Here is a 24,352-nt window from a genome sequence, read left to right on the forward strand (position 1 = left end):
CCAAGGGAAGATCTTCAAAGATCTCCTTAATCTTAGCCACCAGCTTGGCCTTGGTGTTGCAGGTAGAGAGATTAGTGTGTTTCTCAACCACATCCCACACAAAGTAATCCATGGGATTACAATCAGAGGAATTAAGAGGCCAGAAATTGGTTGGTGGTGAAGTTGTAGTAGAAATTCTCCAGTGACTATTTTTGACTTTTTTCAGAGGTATAGCAAGGAGCTGAATCCTGCTGCCACACATATGACCTTCTAGCAGCAGCCCTCTTCAGCTAGGGTTTGACCACCATTTTCAGCAGCTTTACATAACCATCCAAATTGGGCTCAAGACCTTGTTGAAGGATATGGAAAATGAATTTTATTATGAGGATGCAGTCAGAATGCCTGCTGGCCACAGCTTCATAGTCTTTGTTGCAGCTGTCGCAGAAAATGATATACAATATGCAAAACAAATGCCTATAGAACAACTTAGACCAACCCAAGGAAGAGGCACATAATCCATGTTGTCAAAATATTTTTAATGTCATCAGGTCAATATACCTATCATCAGACAAAATACCGAACTAAAATATTTAATTGCTAATTTGTATATTTGTTGAAAGTAAAAGGCAACCAAAAAGCTTAGAGCCATTGTTATCAAAGGTAAAGTTTGACTAAACAACAGTAACAACTCCGTTAAATACTTGCATTATGAAGAAATATATATTGGCCAGACAGGAAACTCATTATAGGAATGAACTCAGGTATAGCAGCAACAAATCAGAGACCTTAAGGTCTTTCAGATTGTATTAGGTGATCATTTAGAAACATGCAACAAGGAGAGTTTTTTGATATCCTTCTTTTACAAACTTTAAGTGAAGTTAGAAGATGAGTAAGGGAAAAGAATTTTATTGAGAATCTTAAACCCATTCTGAATGGACAATAATATGAAGAAGAATAGTATCAATATTGATGTTACTTAAAAACTGTAGTAATTACTGACAGCATTATAAATCCAAATTTGCACTAAATTTCATTTAAAGATATTTAAGATGAGGACAATGACTTATAGTATCAGATATTTCTCAAAATCTGGTTGTAGCCAAATCCTCTCTCAGTCTTTCTGATTGGTTAAAATGTTTCTAGAAATAAGAGCTGTCAATGTCTACTGTTTTACCATGCTCATCAAACCATGACACCTAAGCTGCGTGCTGATTGGTTAAGATTGTGTTCATAAGCTTCAGCTTGCTTGAGCTTATCGTCTGTAAACTTTGTACTCATGTGACTCTGCTAAAAAACAGTGTTAACCCACATCCACAGGCCCATTATTTTTTAAGAGTTATGTTGACAGCTCCCCAGCTAAAACAACTTTCATAAACCATCTGGGGCTCAGATGCATGTATGTCATTTATCAGATGATGATCCCTGATTTTCTGTCCATGAAGATATTGTATTTTAAGCTAGTGTTTACATCTATGTTACATTCAGTAAGTCTAATGAAGGTCAGTTTAATGATGGTGATAATAATGAGGATGATGCTTGTGACAGCTCCCCAGCTAAAACAACTTTCATAAACCATCTGGGGCTCAGATGCATGTATGTCATTTATCAGATATCATCACAAATCATCAAAGACACATGCATTTTTAATACAAAACCACATTAAAATAAAAATCACAAACCAAAGAAAACACAAACATGAGCAAAGAAAGAAAAAAAGAGGAAAAAGGAGAAGAAAGAAAGAAAAAGAAAGAGAAAAACGTCTATTCAACACTCAGTACTTTAACTGGTCACACACCACAAGGTTCAATGGAATCTATTGTAGCAACACAACATGCTTGTGGCATTACCACAGGTAGTCACAAAAGATTCTCACTGCTATTGTACTGAGAAAATGCAAACATAACAAAATGATTTTGCCAATATGAGTTCACATCAGTAATCGCCTAAATAAACTGCAACTTTTCATTTAGTTAATTAGTCTATTATACATTCTGAACTCTGGTTTCATTGATAACTTTTTTTGTTTTTGTTTTTGGCTTTATAGAAATGCCCAACTTGTTATTGTCTGTTGCCACAGAGAGTACTGCTGGTGTCAAGGTTTATGTCTCAGCTGCATCTGACCACATGGAACAAGAAACAGAATTCAATAAACTTATATTTTTCTATTTGGAACCAAACTTCAAAAGTAGTAAGTTTAAACGTGTCATTACTGAGCATCAGCAATTTTTTTTCCTTTTTACGAAGAGTGTTAAAGCTTGTTTGAAACATTGTGACAAAGATGTAAAGAAACAATATGGTGAGAACAGAGAGCTTCTTACAATGCAGAAATGAAAAAGTTTAGCCCTTTAACATTCAAACCAGTCATATCTGGCCCAAATACTCTGTGCTTTGTGCAAACTGGCCAGGTCCAGCCTCTTGCACGTACCCTACATTGTCATTCTAAAAATAAACAATCATATTGAAATCTTGGAGTTAGAAAATAAGCCACGATTTATTCAAAACTGTGAATAAATAAGCATTACATTTGACAGAGTAATCTGAATGCTAAAAAGTTAATGAACTTCATATATTTCAGGTACAACACACCATCATCAGGAGTAAACAGTCAAAAAATGTTAGTCTTTATCTGATACTGACCGTGTTGATCATTGTTCAACATTTCTTGTCTGTTTACTTCTAATGATGGACTTTTGTGTCAGAAATATCTAAAGTTTATTAAACTTTTTCCTCTTTGCATTGCCAGAAGCTCTCAATCTTCACTATTTTTATTTTTTAAAATTCTTTTAAAATTTGTTTTGATGATTTTTATTTGTTTTCCTTCTTCTGTTATCAAGCAATCACATAGCAGTTCTCTCATTGGCTTATTTTCATTTCTAAGTCATTGGTTGATCCCTCACAGAATAGGTAACACAGTTTTTTTCAGTTGTTATTTTTATTGACCAGTATCTCCTTGAGAATGAAGCTAATAGTGTTTTTTTTTTAATCTCTTTGGAACTTGATTTTATGTTTAAAAAATTCTAACTCTAAATAATTTTAGATTGGTGCAAGCTATTTCTGATTTTGAACATGTTCCTGTCAAGCTAGAAGTTTGTAATAACCCCTATCTCCTCTTCCACCTTTCTGCATATTAGTGTGGTCACATAAAAAGGGAAGATATTAAACAGTACAGAATCTATGTAATTTTCACATTGAACAGCTTAGATTTCTGCCTTCCAACAATAATTAAAGCCATAATCACTGTGTTAAAGTAGTTTAGGGATTTTCAAATTTGGGTGAGAAACCAAACTATCTGCGAATTTCTTGTAGGAGTTCTCTATTTATGGTGTGAAAAGACTTTGACAAACACAACAAGCAGGTTACTTCCTGCATTTATCTTAAGCTACTTTGTAACAAAGATTATGTTGAGTGTACCTTGTTCTTTGTGGAATCTACACTGCAACTCTGGTCTGATGTTTTCTAATATTGATTGAATTAGTCTTTGAGCAAGGTCTTGGCTATGACCTTCTCAACAATGGACACATTTGCTATATCCTTACCGACTGAAGAAACAGATTTCTCTTCTTAGTTTTAACAGGTAGTAATGATATTAGCACCCTTCCAATATCGAAGTAAATACTCCTGGTTCCACACCTCTGTGATGTAGTGATCAAGAGATCTTGTGCTGAGATAAACATCCTCCTTCAAGGAGGTGATTTTCTATTTTTTAATGTTTTGATGGTAGCACTAACTGCATGGTGTAACAAGAGGCTGGACGATGAACATTTCACAGATTTCCTTCAGGACTGCTGGATTCACTGATTTAGGATCTAGTGGAAGTGTTTTCCTAGGGTTCCTCTATTATTGACTCATATATTTCAGTAATATCTGATGGTTGATATCCTTGAACAATTTCCTAGTGCATTATAAGTGCCTTCATCACTTCATAGAAAACATGCATAACATGCTTATCTAGGTGCATCTAAATTTCTTGAGTGTTAGCCATCTATCATTGATTTTTCAGAACAGAAAGAGTGAATAAGTCTCACTCCAAAATGCTTGCTTTTGTTTTGCTTGAGTGTGTTATGAGTAATTGTCCCAGGTGACTTTATGGGCCTTGTGCATGTAATTCAGGGGCCTGCTGATTATTCTGGTGTTCTCCTTGAGCCAGTCTTATTTCTGATGGTTTTAGCAGCTGCATTATAGAATTTGAACTTTATGAGAACCATTTGTCATCCATGCCAGCTTTCAGAGTGATGAGTGCCCAAAGTGATGAGTACCTTTGAAGCTGTAAGTTTGACATCGAGAGTGAGTGATGGAAGTCCTTACAAATATTAGGACTGTCAAGTTTACAACATTCGAGCATCTTGATGTTTGATGCTCTTGCACATTGTTAGGGATATCCTTCGTTAGTATCACTTGATGGTCTGACCTACACTCAAGTGTTTGCATAGCTTCAATGAGCAGAACATCCTTGAAGTCCAATTACCTGACCATAATGTGGTCATAAGATGCTAGTATTTAGATATGGAATGCACCTGTGAGGTTTTCATGTTTGTTCTTTTACTGGAAGATGGTGTGGATAATGTTGATGTCATATTCTGCCCACAGAGGAATAAACCTGACATTGTTGCTGTTTTCCAAATACTGGTTCTGATCACTTAATCCTAGGAATTTTTAAATTCCTCCTTAGTAGGGCCATATTTATGTATGGGCTAATATGAGATATGGCCAAGGGGCACCTATTTAAAGCAACCAAGTAAATAATTTATAAGTTTTTTTACTTGTTTAATTTTTTAAATCCAATAGTGTTCTTTTAAAATTATTGAATTCTGTTTTGATTTAGTGGGCCCATTTAGATTTAAAAAGCCATTAAATCTGAGTCCCTCTGAATCTACCAAGTCTCTTTTAATTTTGGGGGGTCTCTTCTAACTGTTTAGGGCCTGTAAATTTAATGAGGTCTTCTTTATTATGCTTTGAATTAGCAAAATCATAAGGGGTTCCCAAAAACGTAACCGTCCATGGACCCTACTTGGTCTAAATCCAGCACTGTTCCCTAGTCTTGCTTTAAAACCCCTCATTAGAATGTCTTTGTCTTGTTTAAGTAATTTAGTCAATGTTATAAGAGGACTTTGCCCCAATAATCCCAGAATATTGATGTTGTATAGGCACTTGGTTTCATAACAAAGTGGCTCTCTCCAAGGGGACATTAGCTATTCACTAACATCAGAGAGTATCTGAGTTACTTTAAGCAACAGAATATTCCTCACAGAAAAGCTTGGTGATGTCCATCCACAAGGTACTCATCTAGAAGAATGAATAACCCTCATTAATCTCATTTTTGTTTTTTGTATGGCTGAATCCCAACCTAGGTTGCAGCAACAAAGTCTACCCACCACACTTCTTGGTCCAACACCATTGCCTTGATATCCTGGATATACTCCAAGCCAGTGGTCACGATCACATTGATGTGTGACAACATTTTCCTCTTCTTACATCATCATGAAGTAGGTTCCACAAGACTAATTTGGATGTTTCCAGTTCAGGGTGGTACACACACTGACCAGATAGTTGCAGCCATCTTTGCCTGATCTTGCTAGCTTTCAGCAGGTCTCCATAAAGGCATTCATTTGTCATAGGTTGCTACCATTTCACATTTAGGGCCATTCATAGCACTCTTGTGTAGCAGCCATCTAACCCATTTGAGAACTCTCTCAAAGAAGCCTGTTCTGATTGAATGCAGAAATATTTATATTACAGCATGTCAGTTTACTGGCTATGGAAGTTGCTCAATACTGCGGTTTCCTTATCAATGTACTAGCATCGAGCAGTATTCACATAATCTATGTGTTTAAGATGCATATATATATAGAGCTTTCTAAGTTTATCTATAGATTTTCTATAGGATTTAGTGCCAGTACTGAAAATTACATTTATGTTGTAACTTTCAGCATTTGCTTTAAATTCTATAGAAAATCTATAGAGATAAACTTAGAAATAAGAACATCACAAAAGTAAAGCCCAATAATGACTTGTAAACCTTTAATATACTTAGTAGTATATTATAGTTGGAAAAAGAAATACTGTGTCCTTGGTTCTGGGTTCAGTCCCTTGTGTGACACCTTGGGCAAGTGTCTTCTACTACAGCCTCAAGCCAACCAAAGCCTTGTGAGTGAATATGGCAGATGAAAACTGAAAGAAGCCCATTGTATATATATATATATATATATATATATATATATATATATATATATATACATACATATATACACACACGCACACACACACACACACACATATATATATATAATACATATATATATATATATATATATATATATATATATATATATATATACATATATATATACATATATATATACATACATACACACATACATACATACATACATACATATATATATATGTGTGTGTGTGTGTCTTTGTGTATGTGTTTGTTCCCCACCACTGGTTGATAAACAATGTTGGTGTGTTTACATCCTTGTTAACTTAGCCATTTGGCAAAAGAGCCCGATAAAATAAGTATCAAGCTTTACAAAAAAATTAATAGGTATTGGGGGTCGATAAAATTCTTCGAGGCAGTGCCCCAGTATGCCCACAGTCTAATGACTGACACAAGTAAAAGATAAAAAAATAATAACTACTGTTTCATCAACATTTCAGCATTTCATGATAAGTTCCAAAGTTCAATGAGTATATTTGACAACGATAAGCTTTGTATGAATGTACTTCTACTCACGTCTCCCGGTAGAGGGCTGGAAGCTATGAATGAACATGTCTATACTACATTCAAGAAATCTCAAGAACTTGCACAGATAAATTACAAATTTGATGCTGATTCAGAGGTATATTTTAAAGAATTTTATTTATTGATTTTCCTTGACTATCCTAACCACAATCTTAATTAAGATTTTTTTCCTTTTACATGAGGACATGAGACTTTTTTGTCTTTCTTGGATTTTTTCCATAAAAATATAAGCCATCCCCCGAAAATAAGCCGTAGTGCATTTTTTGGATGCAAAATTAATATAAGGCCGGGTCTTATTTTCAGGGAACGCAGTAGTAACACAGATAGTGATAGCTCATCACGATAATGACAGTATTTTAAGGAAAGTATTTAGCTTTTAGTTTATATTCACATTTTGATTATGGCAGTATTTATATATTGTTCCTAGTAGTTATTTATTTATTCAATGTTTGTATTAAATAATTGAAGTAGTAGCATTTCCAGTATGAAGGTATTACATTTCATCTTTCCATACTGAAGGTTGATGGTAGTAATTACACAGAACAACCTGCCAGTTGTATTGAATATTTAATATATTGTCACTGTCATAGGAAAATACCACATTTTTATAACGATTTCAACTCTTTGTTATTTATCTCTTAGCTTGGACAGTTAGCTTACTTCCAGCCATGCTTTCTGTATATGGTGATGTAACAGATTAGGAAAACATGGGCAGACACTGAGTTCTTATGAATAATGCATGCACTTAGTATTTAGGCTTAAAAAATCTGGAAAACTTATTGCAGGCATCACTGTGTGGTAAAAAGCTTGCTTCTTAACTGCATGGTTTTAGGTTCAGTCTCACCTATGGCAAGTGTCTTCTACTATAGTCTTGGGCCAACCAAAGCCTTACAAGTGGCTTTGGTAGACAGAAACTGGAAGAAACCTGTCGGGTATATACATATATACATACACACACACACACACACACACACACACACACACACACACACACACGCGCGCGCGCGCACACATGCATACACACACCCATATATATATATATATATATATATATATATATACATACATATATCGTCGGTAGAACATAAAACCAAAAAAGCATACTCTAAGTTACAGAGCAGTATATAATATAAAAGTTAGAATAGGCCAGTCAATGAGATTACCTTTGGGTTTTGGGATCTGATGATATGCCACAAAGCTAAGCGCTTTGTGGATGTGAAACCAAAGGTAATCCTATTAACTACCCTATTCTAACTTTTATAATATATATATATATATATATCAATATGTGTGTCTTTGTATCTGTGTTTGTCTCTCACCACCACTTGACAACTAGTGTTGATGTGTATTTTAGCTGTTCAGTAAAGGGGACTGATAGAATAAGTGCCAGGCTTCGCAAAAAATAAAAAATAAAAAAATGCTGTTGATTTATTCGACTAGAAATAGTAATAAAGACCAACAGGACCCATGAAATTTCCATGAAAATTATTGAAGTGGAATAATAGAGATAGTTTAATGGCCCTGGACCAACAAGTTGAGCTGTTGTAAGATAAAATTGTTTATCTTCATCATTTCCTGTGCTTTCATGGGTCAAATGGAATTTGTTGAGGCAAATTTTTCTATTGCTGGATGCTTTTCCTTTTGCCAACCCTCAACTGTTTCCAGGCAAGTTAATATTTTTCTGAGCTAGAAATGCTTTTCATGGAAGACTGGAAATGAATAAAAACCTGGCTTGTGTAATTAGAGATGCTCATTTACAACCATCATGTGATGTTTAGACAAAGGTATACATGTGCGCATGCATGCACACAAACACACACACACACACACATTTTAAACTCATGCAAGCACATACAGATATACACAATGGACTTCTTTCAGTTTCCCTCTACCAAATCCACTCACAAACCTTTGATTTATCTGGTGCTATAGTAGAAGATATTCACTCAAGGTGCCATGCAGTGGGATTGAACACAAGATCACATGGTTGGGAAGCAAGCCTCTTAATCACACAACCCTAACCCTAACCCACCATCTCCACACAGCTACACCTACACCCCCAAATAGACACACCACATATATATACACCTTCACATATCATCTAATTTTACTTATTTTAATTTTATAGCAGGGCCTTGGATGGGAAATTTCAAAGAGATTCCCATTTGACCAATTTTCTGCTTGTTGCCTATGTACCAGTTATGATGAGAAATGGCTACTAATGGCTGCTGAAGATGGATCCATCCATGCTTTTCTAGCTGTAGATCTGGTAAATCATTCAGACCGTTTTACTATTTTTCTTCTTCTATATCTCAATTTGTGAACAATAGCATTGCTGGTTACATTAGACTAATCAAGAGTTCGTTACATTTCTGGTAGTTATTGTGATAAGGGATTGTCTATAATTTGGCGCAAAGGACCTGGTATGAAGAATACTGGGTTTTTAGGTTTTTGTTGGTGTTTAAATCCTTCACCAATGCCCATGGTTGAAATACATACAAACATACATACATACAAACATACATACAAACATACATACACACATACATACATACATACATACATACATACATAAAAAAACCTTCCATTAGTTTATCATTTAAGTATATATAAGCATGTCTAAATATGCAAATATATGCATGAAAAGACATACATAAAACAAAACATACCAATCTGCACATACACACACGCATATTCACAGACACAGACACAGACACATGCATACACACACATACACACATACATACATACATACATACATACATACATACATACATAGGTACGTAGGAGAATAATGTACAAACACACGTACACAGTAAAAGGTGTAAGTGAAGAAGTATTAAAATATATAGGTAAAAATCATCATCATCATCATTTAACATCTATTGTCCATGCTGGCATGGGTTGAACGGATTAACCAGGGCTGGTAAGCTGAGGGGTTACACCAAACTCCAGTCTGATTTGACATGGTTTCTATGGCTTCCCAATGCCAATCACTTTACAGAGTATGCTGGGTGCTTTTATGTGGAACTGCACAAGCATGTTTACATGGCACTGGCATGAGTGCTTTTTATGTGGCACTGGTACAGGACTCTGGCAGGCCAACACTCTTCACCAGAGGGAGCAGCATTAACACTTCTACTGTGGAGTATGGGTCTTCTTGAGACATATATGTAAAATAATATATATACATAAAGATACATCTGCATCTGAACACTCGCACAAATATATATATGTACATACTTATTAATACACATAAAATACACGTCAACCTTCCTTCATTGGACACTAAACTCAGCTTGCAAGTGAGATCAAAACTGTTGGGGCAAGTGAGATCAAAACTGAACCAAATTTGATGACTGGCACCTGTGCCAGTGGAGTGCTAACAGCACCATCGAGCAGGATCACTGCCAGAGCAGCGGTCTTGCTTCCATGCCTGTGGCGCATAAAAAGCGCCATTTGAGTGCGATTGTTTCCAGCTTTGCTTTACTGGCACTTGTGCCGGTGGCATGTGAACAAAACATTGGACTGACTCCTGTGCAGGTGGCACGTAAAAAAACACCATTTGAGCATGGCCGTTGCCAGTACTGCCGGTCATGTAAAAAGCACCCACTATACTCTTGGAGTGGTTGGCGTTAGGAAGGGCATCCAGCTGTAGAAACTCTGCCAGATCAGATTGGAGTCTGGTGTAGCCATCTGGTTCGCCAGTTCCCAGTCAAATCGTCCAACCCCTGCTAGCATGGAAAGCGGACGTTAAATGATGATGATGATGATGATATATGAAAACATATATACAAATGTGCATATATGTATATGCACACACATGTCCAAATATATAAACACATGCAAAACAACATATAAATATGTGGTGGTGGTGGTAATGGTGGTGGTAGTGGTGGTGGTGATAGTTTGAATTTTGTTTTTGAATTTTCTTTTAATTTCAACAGAGTAAAATTCAACTCAGCTCAATCACACATAACTATCACAACAGAGGTGTGAAGACCATCGTTCTATCATGGGATTGTCAGTTCCTTTTGGTCACCGCGTATGATGGCACTGCTTCTTGCTATAAAATCAATCATGAACATAAACTTTTGACCAAAATTCAGAGCCGTGTTTCAAAGGAATGGTATCAAATGACCATCAACCAGAAACCTTACCTTGCTAAAAAAGAGAGCAAAGCATGCATGAAACTACATAGTATTGGATTACCATCTCAAGAGGCAGGAGTGAGTTTTTAATCATTTATTCTATGATGTATTCTTCTTTCTTGCCTTTAACCCTCCAACACGGAGTATAGGCCACTTATAATTGAATTCCATGTCGCATAATTTCTCGTTTCTGTACATATAATCTGCCATGAATGTCCCCCTTTCTCTAGTTCCTTTTGTGTTGATCTACACCACAAGTTCTTAGGCCAACCCCCTTCTATATCCATCCGGATTCCACTGTAAAGCACTTTTTGCTGCATTTGGTGTGTCCTTTCTAACTGTGCTACCAATCCACTTCCACTTTTTCGTAAATATTTTCTCCCTAATTGAAACTGGATTCGTTCTTTGCCATAGCTCCATATTGCTTATGTGTTTGGGCCATCTGATTTTAAGTATACTATGCAAGCACCTGTTGATGAATGATTGTATTTGCTTATTTGACTTAACTGCTGTTCACCATGTCTCAGCCCCATACAGTAACACCGCTTTTACGTTAGTGTTAAAAATGGATTTTCAAATCGATTACGAAAACACTGATAGTTGACAGGTCTATGATGTATATGTAGCTTAAAATAAATTTTATTCAATTATGAATCACAAAGTCTGCAAACTATTTCTGAGTGCAAGCTCATTGTGCTCAAACCCTGAGTAATGTGCACAGTAATACCTCACATTACAAAGGCCCACTTTATGAGACCCTGGGTTTATAAGTTTTATTTTATAATAAATATAAAAAGGATAAACAGCCATTTTGTGTGTGTGGCAATGTTACAACATGTGACAACACTAGTTCTGACATGTCTACACAGCTTCATATAGTGATAGAAGTGGAGGCGCAATGGCCCAGTGGTTAGGGCAGCAGACTAAACAATGTTTAACAGTGGCATTTGAGCTGCATTTTCATGTCGGGGAAAGAGAGGGAAGTCTGCAGGTGCTAAATCTGGTGAATAGGCTGGGTGTGGAAGTGATAGCATGTTATTGGTGATAAATTCACAAGTGAGGTGAGCTTGGTGACAGGGTGCATTGTCATCATGATGAATTCAACTCTTTGCGCTCCACAGATCTGGTCACTTTTGCTGAATGTCCTCCCTCAGATACTTCAAAACATCACCGTAGAACTCTTGATTGACAGCCTGGCCCTGGGAGATGAATTCTCAATGCACAATACCATATTTCCAGGGGTGGTGCTTGTGGCAGGTCTTCCAGATTGCTCATCATCTCCCAGGGACCTTCTTCTGTTTTTGAAACACCTGTGCCACTCTAAATATTGCATACGACCCATTGCCTCATCACCATAAGCTTGCCAAAACATGCTCAATGTTTCTGTAGCAGACTTCCCAGGTTTAATGCAAAATTCTACAATGGCTCTTTGTTCCAACTTCCTGTCTATGACAAAATCGCAGTCACTTGGTACACTTCCTCATCAAGGTCACTGCTAGCTGTCACTGTGTATGCAACCATGTGCTGCCATCTGTTGGCATGCTACAGAATAATCTGAGAACTTTTTGATACCACCTCATAAGTGAAAGCAAAGCATAGACTCTCTGAAGTTTGCCCATTCAATGCATTTTCATAAGTTTATCCTAAATGTCCATGCTCCTTTACAGACTTTTTGTTAGTTTTTATTTCATACGTTGTGAGTAATATAAAGCTTTCCTTATATACACAGGATACATTTCCCTGGCATCCACGTATCATATAAGATTTATTATCACTTCATTTCAACTTCCTCACTTCTCTGTAAAAATTTCTTACATTCAGTTTTTATTTTTCTCTCCCAACATGCAGACCTCAGAAAAGATGCCATTACCAATTACATGGCTGGATACTCAGAGAAAAATAGTAAGTTTATATATTCAATACAATCTTTTCTACAAAAGGCACAATGCCTGGATTTTGGGGAGAGGGAACTAGTTGATTACATTGAACCCCAGTGTTTCACTGGTACTTAATTTATTGACTCTGAAAGGATGATAGTCAAAAGCGACCATGGCAGGATTTGAACTCAGAATGTAAGAACAGATGAATTGCCACTGATCATTTTGCCTGGCATGCTAATGATTCCACTAGCTTGCCACCTTAATATTCAACATAATAACAATATTTCTATTATCATCACCTTTGTCTTCTTGTCATAGCAACACAGGCACACACACACATGCACGCACACACACACACACACGCACACACACACACATGCACACACACACACACACAAATGTGCACACACACACTCACACATATTACAAACACATACACACATATATGCATGTACACATATACATACATGTCTATATACATGATAGGCTTTCAGATGAGTTTCCTTTTACCAAATTTACTCACAAGGCTTTATTCAGCCAGGGACTATACTAGAAGACACATGTCTTAAGGTGCTATACTGTGGAAATGAGTCTGAAATTATGTGATTGGGAATTTCTTAATCACATATCTCTGCTATATATATATATATATATATATATATATATATATATATATATATCATCATCATCGTTTAACGTCTGCTTTCCATGCTAGCATGGGTTGGACGATTTGACTGAGGACTGGTAAACCAGATGGCTACACCAGGCTCCAATCTGTACAGTGTGCAGAAACTCCAATGTTCGTTTTCTTGGAGTCAGAAGTAGAGGTTAATAGTTCTCTTATATTTTTATTCCATCTAAAGGCTACAATAGGTGGCTGAGAAAATATATGTTTGAAACGAGGATATTTTTCCACAACATGCTGGTAACTTTCATGTAACACTTTTGAAATGCCAGCAAAATTTCGGTGCCAGTTAATCACTAAAGGAATTCTGTCACATATTGTACTTTGTTTGCTAAAATTATCGACTTTCCTCACTAATCTTAGCTATGTTGTTTGCAATTTCCTTTAATTGTGATTCACTGTAACCACGTTTGACATAATGGTGTACAAAAGCATTTGCATATTTCCAGTAATCCCCTATATCAGTACAAATCCATTTTATCCTCAAAAATTAGGATTTCAGATTTGACTGAATCATATGGTGTGGATGATTAGAGCAGTGGTGGGGGTAAATGTGGGATGACGTGGGCTTGCAAAATAACTCTGTCAATTTTCTGCCTCCAGAAAACTTAACTTTGTGTCAAAAAAATCCAACGCTTGTTTTTGACAAAGTAGATGTAAATTTTATGTTGGACTTAAAGCCATAGTTATTATTATTATTATTATTATTATTATTATGATGATAATGTTATTAAATACAAAGAAATCGTTTTTATTAAGATTTGAAATAAAGAAATCATTAATGTATACATTTTTATTGCCTTCTTTTGTTCTGCAGGCTCTTGAAGAGAAAGAGAGAGAAATATCAGAAGAGAAACAGAAAATTAAAGATGCAGTTTCTAAGATACGACAAACTGTAAATACTCTAACTCCTTTTTTCTTTTTATGTAATGATATAACAGTACATTACAAAAATATGGAATAGGTCATGATTTCGTTTTTGCTTTTATTTCTTAACAGTTTTGTCATATTTCAAGATATGCTTTATATGTTTATATCATATTTATGACAGACTTCTGTCATAAATAATAGTTAGTTGGGCCATCCTCCCAGAAGCTTCATTGATTTCATGCAAGCATACCATCCATCATGGTCCCCCGTGCATGTTCTTAATTTGTCGACATTTGCCATTCCACTGTCCTGAAGCAAGTTGTCCCCATAGGTTACTCTTTTCACTCTTTTACTTGTTTCAGTCATTTGACTGCGGCCATACTGGAGCACTGCCTTTAGTCGAGCAAATTGACCCCAGGATTTTTTTTTTTGGAAGCCTAGTACTTATTCTATCGGTCTCTTTTGCTGAACTGCTAAGTTACGGGGACATAAATACACCACCATTGGTTGTCAAGCGATGCTGGTGGGACAAGCACAGACACACATACATACACACACACACATACATATACATATATATATATGTATATATATATATATATATATATATATATATATACATATATATATGATGGGCTTCTTTCAGTGTCCGTCTACCAAATCCACTCACAAGGCTTTGGTCGGCCTGAGGCTATAGTAGAAGACGCTTGCTCAAGATGCCACGCAGTGGGACTGAACCCGGAACCATGTGGTTGGTAAGCAAGCTACTTACCACACAGCCACTCCTGACATTTTCTTCCCCTGTTGGTTCTCCCTTCAAGTGACTGCCGTAAAACCAGTTGACACACAGGTTCTTCTGGGTGCCTGAAGTAATGGCCAGTAATTCTTACTCTTTCTTCTCTGCTGAATCTTCTCAGTCACTTTGGGTGGATCTGGAAAAAGCTGCTTGTTGTTTAAATGAGTTCTCCATATAGGAGTGGCTGTGTGGTAAGTAGCTTGCTTACCAACCACATGGTTCCGGGTTCAGTCCCACTGTGTGGCACCTTGGGCAAGTGTCTTCTACTATAGCCTCGGGCCGACCAAAGCCTTGTGAGTGGATTTGGTAGATGGAAACTGAAAGAAGCCTATTGTATATATATATATATATATATATATATATATATATATATATATATATATATATATATATATGTATGTGTGTGTAAATATTTGTGTGTCTGAGTTTGTCCCCCCAACATTGCTTGACAACCGATGCTGGTGTGTTTACGTCCCTGTAACTTAGCGATTCGGCTAAAGAGACTGATAGAATAAGTACTAGGCTTACAAAGAATAAGTCCTGGGGTTGATTAGCTCGACTAAAAGGTGATGCTCCAGCATGGCCACAGTCAAATGACTGAAACAAGTAAAAGAGTAAAGAGAGAGAGTATGTAACATTCTGAGCCCATTCTTAACATTCTTGTGTAGCAGCCATCTATTTGTTTTTCAAGCTTTTTGGTCAGGGTCCAAGTTTCAGTACCGTATAACTAAACTGACTCTACTATGAAGACAAACATTCTGATAAACATTGCACATGTCTATGTATATGTGTCTTTGTATTTGTGTTTGTCTCCCCCCCCCCTACCACTTGACGACTGAACTTAGCAGTTCAGCAAAAGTGACTGATAGAATAAGTATCAGGCTTAAAAAAAAAGTACCGGAGCTGATTCCTCCCACTAAATTTCTTCAAGGTGGTGCCCCAGCATGGCCACAGCCTAATGACTGAAATGAATTACGAGATGAAAAGATAAAAGCATTACAGAGTGGTTCAACTCAAACCTCTGTGCATCTGTGAGGTTTTCAAACAGACTGATTGCATTGAAATGTTTCTTTCAAACGTTGGCTGTGTCCTGTTTTACTTGAAGGTGGGTGTTTGCTTCTGTTTTTAGGTACAAGATATGCTCAAAGCCAATGACAACCGTCCAGATATTGAGAAGCTGGAGCAATACGAATTTGATTTAGATGTTGAGGAACAAGTACGTCTTCAGGCTGATGGCGAAGCAGCCATTCAGAAGGTAAGTCTTTGTTGATGTGTTGTCGTCATTGTCGTCGTCATCATTGTCATCATTGTCATCGTCGTCATCCTCCTCCTCCTCCTCCTCCCACTACTACTACTACCACTACTACTACAGCTGCTGCTGCTTCTGTTACTCCCACTTCTTCCTCTGCCTCCTCCTTTTCCACCACTATCACCACCACCACTACCACCACCACCACCACCACCACCACCGCCGCTGCTGCCGCCACCACCACCACCACATCTTACTCCTCCTCCCTCTTCCTTGCTGCTACTGGCACCGCCGCTGCTACCGCCACCACCTATGATGATGAAGATGATGATGATGATGATGATGACAATGTTGATAATGATGTTGATAACAATGACGACAACGGCAACGACGACGATGATGATGATGATGAGGATGATGATGATGACAAAGACGATGACGACAACGACGACGATGACGACGATTATAAGGATGATGATGACGATGATGACAATGATGATGATGACAATGTTGATGATGATGATGACAATGTTGATGATGATGATGATGATGATGATGATGATAACAATGACAACAATGACGATGACAACAACTACAATGTCAATGATGATATTGAACGAGGAAGAGGAAAAACATTGAAACAATACAATAATAGATTGCTTTATTTCTTTTCTAGATATATGAAAACACTGAATATGAAAATCTGACTAAATTGTTTGTCAAAGAGAAAATCAAAGAAGAATGCTATGACAATATGTTTGTCAAGGGCCGATCCCTAAAGGTAATATCCTTGTCTAAATTTCCAATCTTTATTAACAAAAGTTACAGTTAGCAGGGTGGAGGCGCAATGGCCTAGTGGTTAGGGCATCGGACTCGCAGTCATAAGATCGCGGTTTCGATTCCCAGACTGGGCGTTGTGAGTGTTTATTGAGCGAAAACACCTAAAAGCTCCACGAGGCTCCGGCAGGGGATGGTGGCGAACCCTGCTGTACTCTTTCACCACAACTTTCTCTCACTCTTACTTCCTGTTTCTGTTGTGCCTGTAGTTCAAAGGGTCAGCCTTGTCACACTGTGTCACACTGAATATCCCCGAGAACTATGTTGAGGGTACACGTGTCTGTGGAGTGCTCAGCCACTTGCACGTTAACTTCACAAGCAGGCTGTTCCGTTGATCGGATCAACTGGAACCTTCGATGTCGTAAGCGACGGAGTGCCAACAGTTAGCAGAACTGGACAATAGTCAGTACATTGTGTCTGTGGTCAAGACATTCAATCCTGAAATGGTACTGACCACAAAATAGTGGCATTAAATTTTATATCTTAAATAGACCATTGCTACTTGGAACGAGACACTCTCTAACAAGCTGAATTGAATTCTTTTGGGTACATAATAAACACTCATTACCAACATGTATGTATGTATGTATGTCCTGAGTACAGCTGATATCTTGAGTATTGAGGCAACGGTGCACAAGCACCGGTTACGTTGGACTGGACACCTTATTAGAATGAAGGATAGCAGGATCCCTAAGCAGATGCTATATGGAGAACTTGTGAATGGAAGGAGACTCCGGCAGAAACCAGGCTGCAATTTAAGGACTGTGTCAAGTCCTCATTGAAGGCCTGTGATATGCAGGACACTGACTGGGAGATCAATGCCTGTCATTGCCACGGATGGAGGAAGCAGGTTAAGGAGGGGATTGACACTCTTGAGAGAGCACGTATCCAGCATGAAGAACTTAAACGAGCTGTGCGAAAGCGCATGGCTCGTATAGTGAATGGGGAAAGCTTGGTCTGCAATGTTTGCAGTCGTGTATGCTTGTCAAGAGCAGGGCTCATTAGCCACCAACGGAGCCGCAAATGCAAAATATAAGTTAGTCCTAGAGCGCACAATGTTCCTGAAGGTCGGCAATGGTCTTCCTCGGTCACGAGTGGACAGCCATCATTGTGTATGTATGTATGCATGTATGTATGTATTTATGTATGCATGTATGTATGTATTTATTTATGTATGTATGTATGTATGTATGTATGTATGTGTGTAACCATACATGTGTGTACCTATACCTGCACATGTTCAAACCATCCAATCCAACCCAACATAGAAAAGGAGACATTAAATGATGATATATATATATATATATATATATATAAACTGCATCAATAAACATGTAATAAACAGCTTATATCTTGAATCCCAGTGTGGATTACAGGCTGGGAGAGGCACAGGTGACATGATTTTTGCCCTCCAATGAGTTCCAGAGAAAGCGCATGAACAAAATACACGATGGTATCAAGAAGTTCCAGGATTACTTATGTTTAATAAAAAAATAACTTTTTTTCCTATGTTTTAGCATCATTTCTTTCAAAATAGCCATCTTGCATTTAAATTCACCAGTCCCAACATTCCTGCCACTTTTGGAATCCGGCCTAGAAGTCAGTTTCTGTAAGTGAGTCAAGGACCTTCTGTGATTCACTCTTGATTTTGACAACGGTATTAAAACAGTGGCTTTTGAGTTGCATTTTCATCTTGGGGAGGAGATGGAAGTCTTCAGGTGGTAAACCTGGCGAATAGGGGGTGTGTGCAGAAGTAAGTGCACATTGTTTTTGGCAAGAAACTCACAAGTGAGAATAGTTTGGTGACATTGTGAAGAATCCATTTCTTAACAGTTCAGTAAATCGAGCTGTCAGCAGGCAATATTAGATGAAATGAGTCAGTTCTATAAGTTGTTTAAACCCAGTTGTGAAGACATGTGACTTAGTGATTAGGATATTCAGTCCACAATCATAAGGTCATGAGTTTGATTCCCAGTGGCACATTGTGTCCTTGAGCAAGATACTTTATTTCATGTTGCTCTACTTAACTCACCTGGCAAAAATGAGTAGTGTCTGTATGTCAAAGGGCAAGCCCTGTCACATTCTCTGTCACGCTGAATCTCCCTGAGAACTACATTAAGGGCACTCATGTCTGTGGAGTGCTCAGCCACTTGCACATTAATTTCATAAGCAAGCTGTTCCACTGATCAGATCAATTGGAACCCTCATCATAACTAACAGTTTTGTTAGCTTATTGTGATGAATTCAGCTTCTGCTATGATTTTGGATCATAAAAGAAATTCTAGCAATAAAGGCTACTATCAAGTCTGTCCTTTCCACACAAGTGTGAACTCAAATAGGAGGGGAATTGACCCTCTACTAGTGACAGGATTTGAACTGTCTACTCTTCAGTGTGTGCTCTGACTCTCTGGCAACTAAAATATCTGCTTTAACTCTTATAATGCAATATATACTACAATACTTTATCTGTTCCAATGTTTTATTTGTTTCATCAACTGTCACTAAATATTGTACTTTCTTCTTTCTTTAGGCCTTCCTCATTCCTCTAGAAGTTGAGAATTTTCCCCTGATTGAAAGGTCAAAAGAAGAACTGGAGCTACTGCAAAGGGTTGAGAACAAACGGAAAGTTGAGAAAATAGTTGATATGGTTTGTAATATGTCATTGTTTATTTCTTTCTTTACTTATTAAACTGAGGACGGGAATGGAGTAGTTATAGAAGAGGATGGGGTACATTTAAGAGTTTACTAGTGAATCTGGTTACATAGAATAAATTCAAATGTTGATTGAGAATACAGAGATAGCACTAATATAGATTCATAAATTAACTAAAGACAGTAGAATGTAGTTGAATAGGGCAACAAGTTCTTGTGAACATATTTAGTTGCTCTGCTCAACAATTACTGTAACATTTTGGTCAAAGACACAAAAGGAGTATACGAGGAGGCACCGAAAAGTTCCTGGCTTTAAGGGTATCACGAAAGGTCTGGTTGGAGGGCCAGTCTTCTGAGTTCTTTTACAGAGCTTAGAAAAACTGAAGGATCACTGCAATAAGTGCATGAATCTGAGGGGGGTATATGTTGAATAAAATCATAATTAACTGATCCTCCTGTATTCTTTTATCCAAAGCCAGGAACCTTTCAGATAGAGCCATAGTCTTCCTACTTCATGGAACAAAACTAGTTTTGAGAATTGAGAAAGTTAAAGTATTCCAGTCACACTGTTTTCATATCTGTTAAGGACTCTGTTCTATGGAAGTTAGGGACAACACTTGGATTAATAAGATTGAAGAGGGTCTTTGATGGATTTGAATCTCAGCTGAAAGAGTATTGAGGTTTAGAAGAGTTAGAAGGAAATTAATATTGATTGCAAATTTTGGCACAAGGCCAGTAATTTTGGGGAAGGAGGTAAGTTGAATACATCAACCCTAGTGTTCAATCTATTTTATTGACCCTGAAATGATGAAAGGCAAATTCAACCTTGGCAGAATTTGAACTCGGAACATAAAGACAGATGAAATGTTGCTAAGCATTTTTCCCAGCAGGCTAATGATTCTGCCAGCTTACTGTCTTAGAAGGAAATTAATATTATCAGTTTCATGGGCCAAGTGTAGATAGAAGTGGATGCTGTTTGAAAAATCTGAGCTCTGCAGAATTTTACAAGTTTTCTCATACAAGACTGCTTTGGTTGGAATAATCACTAATCACTTTAAATCTGTGGTTGAAGAAGAAAAACAAAATAATGGAACCTGTTTTGGTAGATAAAAATGTATAAAATGATTAGTTAGTAATTAGTCTATGAATGACATAGATGACTAACTGTTAGAGTTAGCTTCCCAATCCTTATAGGGTTGACTTAGCTTGTCATTCTTGCAGGGCCAATAAAATAGAATCAGTTAAATACTTAGATAAATGCAATTGACTATATTCTTTATAAAAATTAAAGAATATCTTTTCTATAAAATTTTGATCTCATTATATCACAAATCAAAATTGTAATAAATGTAATAAAGTATTTACCATCAGTGTAAAGAGCAGGAGCATTCTATAATTAATGAGTGTTTCATTGACTTGTATGCTAAATTTAAAATTATCAAGTGAACAAACCAGTGGTAGACTGGCATTGAAATCAAGGAAGAAATGTAACCTTCAGAAGTTTACACTGGAAAAAATTTCAGTAGACGCATCACTGACTGTACAACCTTACAATTCAGAAATAAGAGTAACGCTTATTTTTCCCCTTCAATTGCTAAGTAGAATGGTAGGACATAACTCTTTCTTCAAGAGCCACAGTCAGGTGAATTGGACCACTAACCTAAGAGTAGCTGGTTCATGTTCTGACATTGGCACTGAACTGCTCTGTAATACATATGTTGCAGGTAGTTGACTCAATACCCCTAGTTATAAGCTAGCATCACTGTGAGTATTTTATTAGTCTGCAGTCATGGCTTCAATTCCTCCTCTGGGTATAGTCTTTGAGAGAGAGTGGTGTCTCTATGGTTCAATATATTACAAATCCTTATTTACCTACCTTTGCACTGAAAACCTCTTTAACATTTGTCTACTCTGAACATATAACAATTATAATAATGGCTTCTTTCTTCTCTATGTTCATAGTTTAACCAAGAGATATTTGAATTAATATCCAGAGCTAGTGGTTCACAAAGTGTAAGTTGTTCTATGACTTTCTAATTAACATTTAATAACTCTTTTCATCAAGCTTAAATCGAAACTGAAAGTAGCAAAATCTAATTCACTTTCATTCTTTATGATTTAATCTTTCATCTGCCTTCTGGTTTCAAAAACTATTAAAATTGTTAGCTACTATAAAAATACTTTTGAATGAGAAAGGAAACGGTGATAGATGAATAAGGAAGGAAGTGGGGATGGTGAACATTCAACGCTGAAAAGAAAAATCAAACAGCATTTCAACTCTGTGCGAGTATATGTGTGTATGCGTGTGCATGTACAAGGGAAGTATGTGAATGTATGTGAATATTGACAAGTGTATTAATTTGATTTATCATCCATATTTATACATAAAATACTACAATTAGCCATCATTTTTGATGGGTTGGGATCAGTTAGTTTTCAATATTGGGTAACTTTGAGTAAGCCAAGGTCTTGTTGGTTATGAATTATCAGTAATGTTTCTATAACTTATATATATATACATATATATACAACTATATATATACATATATATATATACATATATATATATATATATATATATATATATATATATATATATATATATATATATATATATACAACGTAAGAGAGTTAGGGGTTGGGGGTTCAACCCACTAAAGGATAGTATCTATCCAGTATACTGCTGGGAGGGTACCCAATTATTGCTACACTAGTGCTATACTAAGTGCAATCAATGGGAGCGGGTAAAAGTGGAGGTTTTACCCCAAATTTGTATAGCAATTAGAAAATGGAGGATAATATGCTGAACCCAACTACTTGCAGACAATGTATCCCATTGAATTCATTAATTTAATTCATAGCAAAAGTGACAAAAAAAGAAGAAAGAAAAAGAAAGAAAGAACCAAAGCACAGGTGTCTATGGCATGCTAAAACTAGGCCGAAACAGCTGTAAGATTAAACTTCTGTTCATCCTCTAATTCCTTATGTACTTTGTACTTCTATATGTAAACCAGGTTGGCAAAATAACATAGTCTGCCATAGACACCTGTGCTTTGGTTCTTTCTTTCTTTTTCTTTTTTCTTTTTTTGTCACTTTTGCTATGAATTAAATTAATGAATTCAACGGGATACATTGTCTGCAAGTAGTTGGGTTCAGCATATTATCCTCCATTTTCTAATTGTTATATATATATATATATATATATATATATATATATATATATATATATATATATATATATATATATATATATATATATATATGTATTTATGCATATGTTGACAATATATGTATATATGTTGTCAATTGTGGAGCACAACTGTCACTACATAAACCTGATGATTGCATAATGCATGAAAGTACTAGTTTATTTCAATCTAAAATTGTAAAAATTGCAAGTAATAAAATGTGAGTCACACTTAGTTGGAATTTCATTGATTAATATATTCTTCTGTACACAATAGGCACAGGAATGGCTGTGTGGTAAGTAGCTTGCTTACCAACCACATGGTTCTGGGTTCATTCCCACTGTGTGGCACCTTGGGCAAGTGTCTTGTACTATAGCTTCGGGCCGACCAAAGCCTTGTGAGTGGATTTGGTAGATAGAAACTGAAAGAAGCCCGTCGTATATATGTGTGTATATATATATATGTGTGTGTATATATATATATATATATATATATATATATATATATATATATATATATATATATCTGTGTGTGTGTGTGTGTGTGTGTGTGTGTGTGTGTGTGTGTGTGTGTATGTTTGTGTGTCTGTGTTTGTCCCCCCCAACATCGCTTGACAACCGATAGTGGTATGTTTACGTTTCCATAACTTAGCGGTTCAGCAAAAAGAGACCGATAGAATAAGTACTAGGGTTCCAAAGAATAGGTCCTGGGGTCGATTTGCTCAACTAAAGGCGGTGCTCCAGCATGGCTGCAGTCTAAAAGAGAAAAGAGAGAGAGAATCATACAAACTCAGCTATCTATCTATATCTATTCTATATCTATATCTCTCTCTCTCTCTCTCTCTCTCTCTCTCTCCCTGTATATATATATATATATATATATATATATATATATATATATATTTATACATGTGTGTGTGTGTGTGTAAATTAATACATTAGAAAGTGAATTTCTCAACCATGCAGTCATACCTGCATTTACTAACGTGTGTGTGAATATGTGTATATATACACATATCTACCCGCATAATTCCCTCTTTTTGTATATATGTTTGTATATATAAGTGTGTATATATGTATGTATGCTTGTATATAAAATATCTTTCTGTTTATTATGCTTCCAGGTAGATATGCTTGGTTCAATAGAAAGTATGCAAGATGAGGTGAAGCTGTTTATTGGAAATATATCATATTTTGTTCATGTTATATTTTATTTTTAAATATTTTATTTCATAGTTCTTTTTTAACAACAAAACAAATATGACTAGAAAAGTTGTTGTTGTTGTCGTTGTTGTTGTTGTTGTTCCTATTGTTATTGTTG

The 24,352-nt window shown here is 36.4% G+C and overlaps 1 protein-coding gene across 1 annotated transcript in view; it reads left to right on the forward strand.

The window, feature by feature from the left end:
- LOC106883371 (cilia- and flagella-associated protein 43) overlaps positions 1-24,352 on the forward strand; it is a gene marked incomplete at its 3' end in the record, with an annotated part of 112,447 nt that overhangs the window by 39,096 nt on the left and 48,999 nt on the right. The window contains exons 13-23 of the mRNA XM_089363318.1: positions 2,024-2,167; positions 6,640-6,821; positions 8,853-8,993; positions 10,672-10,953; positions 12,724-12,777; positions 14,258-14,335; positions 16,236-16,361; positions 17,032-17,136; positions 19,723-19,839; positions 21,807-21,857; positions 24,156-24,194. Of these exons, the coding sequence (XP_089219444.1) occupies positions 2,024-2,167; positions 6,640-6,821; positions 8,853-8,993; positions 10,672-10,953; positions 12,724-12,777; positions 14,258-14,335; positions 16,236-16,361; positions 17,032-17,136; positions 19,723-19,839; positions 21,807-21,857; positions 24,156-24,194 (1,319 nt within the window). The remainder of the gene's footprint in view (positions 1-2,023; positions 2,168-6,639; positions 6,822-8,852; positions 8,994-10,671; positions 10,954-12,723; positions 12,778-14,257; positions 14,336-16,235; positions 16,362-17,031; positions 17,137-19,722; positions 19,840-21,806; positions 21,858-24,155; positions 24,195-24,352) is intronic.

The sequence above is a fragment of the Octopus bimaculoides genome, chromosome 14, assembly GCF_046866305.1.
Source record: "Octopus bimaculoides isolate indiv1 chromosome 14, ASM4686630v1, whole genome shotgun sequence".
Lineage (NCBI taxonomy): Eukaryota > Metazoa > Mollusca > Cephalopoda > Octopoda > Octopodidae > Octopus > Octopus bimaculoides.